Source organism: Anarrhichthys ocellatus, unplaced genomic scaffold (assembly GCF_004355925.1).
Source record: "Anarrhichthys ocellatus isolate YVR2014 unplaced genomic scaffold, GSC_Weel_1.0 scaffold80, whole genome shotgun sequence".
Classification (NCBI taxonomy): domain Eukaryota; kingdom Metazoa; phylum Chordata; class Actinopteri; order Perciformes; family Anarhichadidae; genus Anarrhichthys; species Anarrhichthys ocellatus.
Window position 1 is genome coordinate 863,059 of NW_022280110.1, and position 6,000 is coordinate 869,058.

The window sequence follows — 6,000 nt, forward strand, 5'->3', positions numbered from 1 at the left end:
GACCCAGAACACGCTGGAGAGATTACATCTCCCAGCTGGCCTGGGAACGCCTCGGGATCCCCCACAATGAGCTGGAACATGTTGCCGGTGAGAGGGAAGTCTGGGTCGGCCTGCTTGGCCTGCTGCCACCTCGACCCGACCCCGGATAAGCGGTGGAAAATGGATGGATGGATGGATAATGTAGAAAGAAAACGCTTTCAAACTCATCGCATACCCGGTTCTCTGACTTTAGATCCGTTATTGAGGTCTTTGTCGACATCTGCTGGACATTTGTCGATACTACAGCAAATCTCACATTTCTGTCAGGCGCCGTGTGGGCCACCTAACATGACGGCGTTTTAGCCAACGAAAGACCCCAAAACGGCGGCTCATCGTTGGCTTCCAGAGTTTCATGGAGATTGTTTGTGTAAATTAAGTCATATCCATCTGAAATCAGAAGCATCTTATCTAACACGCCGGTAAATATTACATTGTGCAAATCTACAGCTTGTCAGTATTCAGATGGACGTTATATGCATGTAACGTGTGCACGGTGTTAAGTATTATAGCAGGAAAATGGGGGATAGCGTCAGGCAAAAGTGGCGCTTTCTATGAATGGGCTCTCAGTCCGTTGAATACAATAAGTGAACTGTCAAGGCTAACTGTGCACAGTTTGGACCAACTTGAATTCTCAAGGCTAACGATAGGTAACGTTGCTACCCTGGCGTTGCAACAAAGGAGCCAAGTTTACAAAAACTTGTTCAGACTTGCTACGCGTTAAGTTCGTCTTTTGTCTGCTAAGCTAACATTAGCAGTGCTCGTTGGTTAATGGCATGTAAACTAACCCCACAAGTTAGCTTGTTGACCCTCTTACTCATAAAGGCTATATTTCTGAGAGTTAATTCGTTGTTGGAAAGTAACATTTACTAATTGTACCACAGTGCTAACGTTACTTCCTCAACGGTGCAGCGTAGTTCCGTTTGAATATCCCTCTTAAACGTTCAACACACCGCTAAGTACGGACACATTGACTGGTCATGGGAAATAAACTGTTCAATGTAAGAGATGATACTGTTCAAACTTAAACGTCTTTCTTTTTTCCATTTACTTATTTCTCTACAGGTTTGAGCTGGGCTAAAAGTGCTCTATTTGCAGCCCCTGAAGAACCTTGTGGGGAAGCCACAGAAAAGGAGCCATGTTTCTGTACAACATCACCCTTCAGCGTGCCACGGGCATCACTCATGCCATCCATGGAAACTTCTCAGGTAAGCTCGCTGCCTTCTTGTTCCTGCTTGGTTGGGTCATCATCTTGCTATTTTCCCACCTCTTTTGTCATTTTTTAAAGAGTTAGAGTAGGGGATTAGACCACAATCACGTTACCTGGCTTCTCCTTTCCTCATGACAAAGTGTCCCTGAGCAAAACACCCAACGTTAGCCCCAGACAATGCAACACCTCTGGAATTTGATTAGAGCAGAACTGCATAAAGTCATATAGGAAATGGTCTACTTTTTGTTGTCACCCTTTTAATATTTGCAAGGTTAAATGGTGATCATTAAGTATATCAATGTATAATTTTTAACTTAGACATACATACTGGCTGCAATTTTATTTCTGTGAAAGGTGATCAGATTTTCTTGAGAAATTCTGTTAAATTTCAACTCCTGGGTTTGTGAGAGAAAAGCTATGCAGTGTTTTTTTTTTCAGTTGATGGCTGACACTTGACCCGTGCTGAATGCTGAAAAGAGATGTTTGTGTCTTGTTAGGAACAAAAATGCAGGAGATCGTTGTTTCCAGGGGAAAGATCTTGGAATTATTGCGGCCAGATGCCAACACGGGAAAGGTGCACACTCTGCTCACAGTGGAGGTGTTTGGCATCGTTCGGTCCCTGATGGCCTTCAGACTCACTGGAGGAACCAAAGGTACGTAGCCAAGGATGCATGTAATACAAACTCGGATTATGTAGTTAACAACACCGTTCTAAAGGTATTGTTATGAAATAGGTTGATGTATGTTCAGTCTTGGCCACTGGTTTTACATTCCACTACTGAATGGGAGAGATTTCCCTCTTCCCTGAGATCCAATGTTCAACTGTAATTCAATAACTTCACAAAAATGATTCATATTTTGATAAAGTGCAAGAGAAAATAGTTCTGTCACTACATATACTACCTTTTGTTTTATCTACGTTCTTGTATGTTTGTAGACTACATTGTTGTTGGAAGCGACAGTGGTCGAATTGTCATCCTGGAATATCATCCATCCAAAAACATGTTTGAGAAGATCCACCAGGAAACGTTTGGGAAGAGCGGCTGCCGGCGCATCGTGCCCGGACAGTTCCTGGCTGTCGACCCAAAAGGCAGAGCCGTGATGATAGGTACGGAGTAATATCAAAGAGTCCCAAAGTTTGCATCAATCCAACAGTTTACCCCCAAAAAAGAAAATGTTATATTCATGTCGCACAGACGAGGTTAGTACACCTCCAGAACACAGTAGAATGTCAGTATGTTTACTGCGACATCTGTTGCACACGCATGTTAGAAACAGTCAACTGTATGTAGTGCAGTTCAATACACCACTGTAAAGGAACAATCTCAACACAATATAGAAACATCGTGCAGAGACGTTTAGTACTTATTGGTATGAATTACAGGTCCACAGAAACTAATTTAAAAAAATGAGTTTGAGTGTCCTGAGAATGATGTTACTATCTTCACAATAGTGTAATTCTAACATCTTGTATTCTAAAATCAAAATGTTTTCTTCTAAAAGAACGATCATGCATATTTTAAAGTTAGTTCCTTCTGTCTTTTTTTATTTTATTTTATTTTTTTAGAAAACTTTATTTAATTTATATCAAATCTACAGTTTCCACAAATACATACATGGTTCACGAGTATACAAACATAAGAACACAAAGACAGATACAAGAAAATGTGCTGTGTGCTTGGGTCAAAAGTCCAACAAATGCCACGGGAGGGACTGGCTCTTATCAATAGTTCTCCTTCTCCTGAGTTCAGTGACTACATGTTTCACCACCATGTTGCCATCCACTACATTCTGTTGTATTACCATTATACATTATATATTCCTTCTGTCCCTCCCCTGTCTAGGAGCGATAGAGAAGCAGAAGCTGGTTTATATTCTGAACAGAGATGCAGCTGCAAGGCTGACCATCTCCTCTCCACTGGAAGCACACAAAGCGAACACACTGGTCTACCATGTCGTAGGAGTCGACGTCGGCTTTGAGAATCCCATGTTTGCCTGCCTCGAGATGGATTATGAGGTACGGTCATGAAAGAAGTCACGGTTACGATGCCTCTGAGATGACGCACGCTGGCTTGTGTTGTAGATGTGATGAGTTTGTCATGTCTCTTCTCTGACTCTACTGGAGAAAGATGCAACCTCTGATCTCAGCACAGCACATTTTCAAACACCATTAGAAACAAATATTGTTGCCTATCCTGATGATATAAGCATTTTTTTAACCCTTTGGTTATGGTTCAATGAGCTTACAGGGGCCTCCACTCCCATATTGTCTACGGTATACTGTGTGCGAGGTTCAAGCACGTTTTGGAAAACAGCTTTTTCAAGTCATTGAAAACACACGGAAAACGGGAGTTAAAGTAAAATGTTTTGGAGAATTATTTCAACATTCTCCTTTTTGCGTTTATCTGTGAATGAACTACTATGCTATCAACCAGAACTCCACCAGAACAGATAACATTGCCACTTGAAAGGTCTGAGTTATGTTCAGGATCGCTTGCTGGCTTTTCAACTCTGGCTAGGAGCTAATGAGCATTGTTGAGAGAGTTGAATAATAATGAATGGGAAGCCGGGGTCCAAGCAATGAATGAGAGCCCTAAATACTGCCCAATGTTACCTTTTTATAGGGGTAACATTGGCTCACAGTGGGTGTGATTAGCCTCGTTGAAGACTCCACTTGTTATTACATTCAGTCTAGAGTCGGTAGGCAAAATTGTAGGCTAATATTTGTGGCAGCAATGATTAATACAGTCATGTATATTAGTGTCTCGGTCATACCAGCTGGTTGTCACTTAGAATGTCCTGGAAAAAGATCTCTGGAAAAGAGTGGGAACCCTGGCTGTGCATAATATTGGACTCATCTTGAAAACCTCAGATCCTGTATGTTGATATTTGCTCTTTCCAGGAAGCTGACAATGACCCGACGGGAGAAGCGGCTGCCAACACGCAACAGACGCTCACCTTTTACGAGCTGGACCTCGGCTTAAATCACGTGGTCCGCAAGTACAGCGAGGCTCTGGAAGAGCATGGAAATTTCCTCATCACTGGTAAACACCTGGGCACATGTGGTTGTCAGGAGTGAAAACCCTCGCTCACACACACACACACACACACACACACACACACACACACACACAGGCTTCTTAGATTACAGATAGTTGTTACCCATATCAAAGTGTTGTTGATATGATGAGTTTGTCATGTCTCTTCTCTGATAAACGATGGAGAAAGATTTAACACCTCTGATCTCGGCACAATTTTACCAACACAGTTACTCACTTTGAAGAGCAAGTTCAAGTATTAAGTGGAAACCGTGTATTGGAGAATAGAGCCCATACTGCTTTTGGATTGCCTGTATTTTGATTACAAAGAAACGCATCCCACTAAACGCTCCTCTCTGTCTAGTTCCTGGTGGTTCAGATGGGCCCAGTGGAGTTCTGATCTGCTCCGAAAACTACATCACTTACAAGAACTTTGGAGACCAGCCTGACATTCGCTGTCCCATCCCGCGACGCAGGGTGAGTCCTAAATACAGAAACGCATCATACTTGTTACACTCGGTCAACTTTAAGACACACTTCCTGCTCTTGCTTTCTGAGACTCTTCTCTTGACTGTAGAGATGTAAGACATTGGTACAGCTCAATCCCACTTTTTGTTTCTCTATGCGCATGTATTTTTATTCCTCTCTTCCTTGTCCGTTCCATCCTGCAGAATGACCTGGATGACCCGGAGCGTGGCATGATATTTGTCTGCTCAGCAACCCACAAGACCAAATCCATGTTCTTCTTCCTGGCCCAAACTGAGCAGGGAGACATCTTTAAGGTTACCCTGGAGACAGATGAAGAAATGGTGAGCGAAGATGAGGGATTGATGGAGGGACCTGCTGCTGTAGTGTTGAATTATTTATTTATTTTTTCCCTTCTAGTATTGATTTATTTACTAAATGTTTTGGCACAAACATGTATATTTAAAAAGGGTCTGTTATTTCTCAGGTCACAGAAATCAGGCTGAAATACTTCGACACGATCCCCGTAGCAACAGCCATGTGTGTCCTGAAGACCGGCTTCTTGTTCGTGTGTTCAGAATTTGGAAACCAGTAAGTCATTTGTCAGCGTTAATTCTTCTTCTTCTCCCCTCTTGTTAGTTAGTATTACATTTGAGAGAATACAATTTTCAACCATTTTTTTTCTTTTCTTACTGGGATTGAAAACCTTCAGATTGGTGTAAAACTATCCTCAGAATTCCTTTTTTGTTGCTCTTTTTCCCCTCATGTTGTGTTTTTTCTTTAGCTACCTTTACCAGATCGCTCACTTGGGTGACGATGACGAGGAGCCCGAGTTCTCCTCTGCAATGCCGTTGGAAGAAGGAGACACGTTCTTCTTCCAGCCCCGCCCCCTCAAGAACCTTGTGCTGGTGGATGAACAGGAGAACTTGTCACCCATCATGTCCTGTCAGGTCAGTGTGTTTGTTTGCACACCCATACAACTGGGCCTCCCACATATCTGGGAGCAGTACTGCAGTGCATTTCCTTACTGGCTCATTGTGTACTCTCTTCCTGTTTTTAACAGATTGCTGATTTGGCCAATGAAGACACACCACAGTTGTACGTTGCCTGTGGTCGAGGACCCCGGTCTACTCTGAGGGTCCTTAGACATGGACTTGAGGTACACACACACACTTGCCAACATGCATGCAGGCAGGCCAGGACACACACACACACACACACACACACACACACACACACACACACACACAC

The 6,000-nt window shown here is 42.9% G+C and overlaps 1 protein-coding gene across 1 annotated transcript in view; it reads left to right on the top strand.

Annotated features, from left to right (window-relative positions):
- The first annotated feature begins 323 nt into the window (after positions 1-323).
- sf3b3 (splicing factor 3b, subunit 3) overlaps positions 324-6,000 on the top strand; it is a 23,579-nt gene continuing 17,902 nt past the window's right edge. The window contains exons 1-11 of the mRNA XM_031874381.1: positions 324-458; positions 1,102-1,244; positions 1,744-1,899; positions 2,184-2,354; positions 3,091-3,263; positions 4,149-4,290; positions 4,649-4,761; positions 4,956-5,093; positions 5,237-5,340; positions 5,534-5,699; positions 5,813-5,908. Of these exons, the coding sequence (XP_031730241.1) occupies positions 1,175-1,244; positions 1,744-1,899; positions 2,184-2,354; positions 3,091-3,263; positions 4,149-4,290; positions 4,649-4,761; positions 4,956-5,093; positions 5,237-5,340; positions 5,534-5,699; positions 5,813-5,908 (1,329 nt within the window). The 5' untranslated portion in view covers positions 324-458; positions 1,102-1,174. The remainder of the gene's footprint in view (positions 459-1,101; positions 1,245-1,743; positions 1,900-2,183; positions 2,355-3,090; positions 3,264-4,148; positions 4,291-4,648; positions 4,762-4,955; positions 5,094-5,236; positions 5,341-5,533; positions 5,700-5,812; positions 5,909-6,000) is intronic.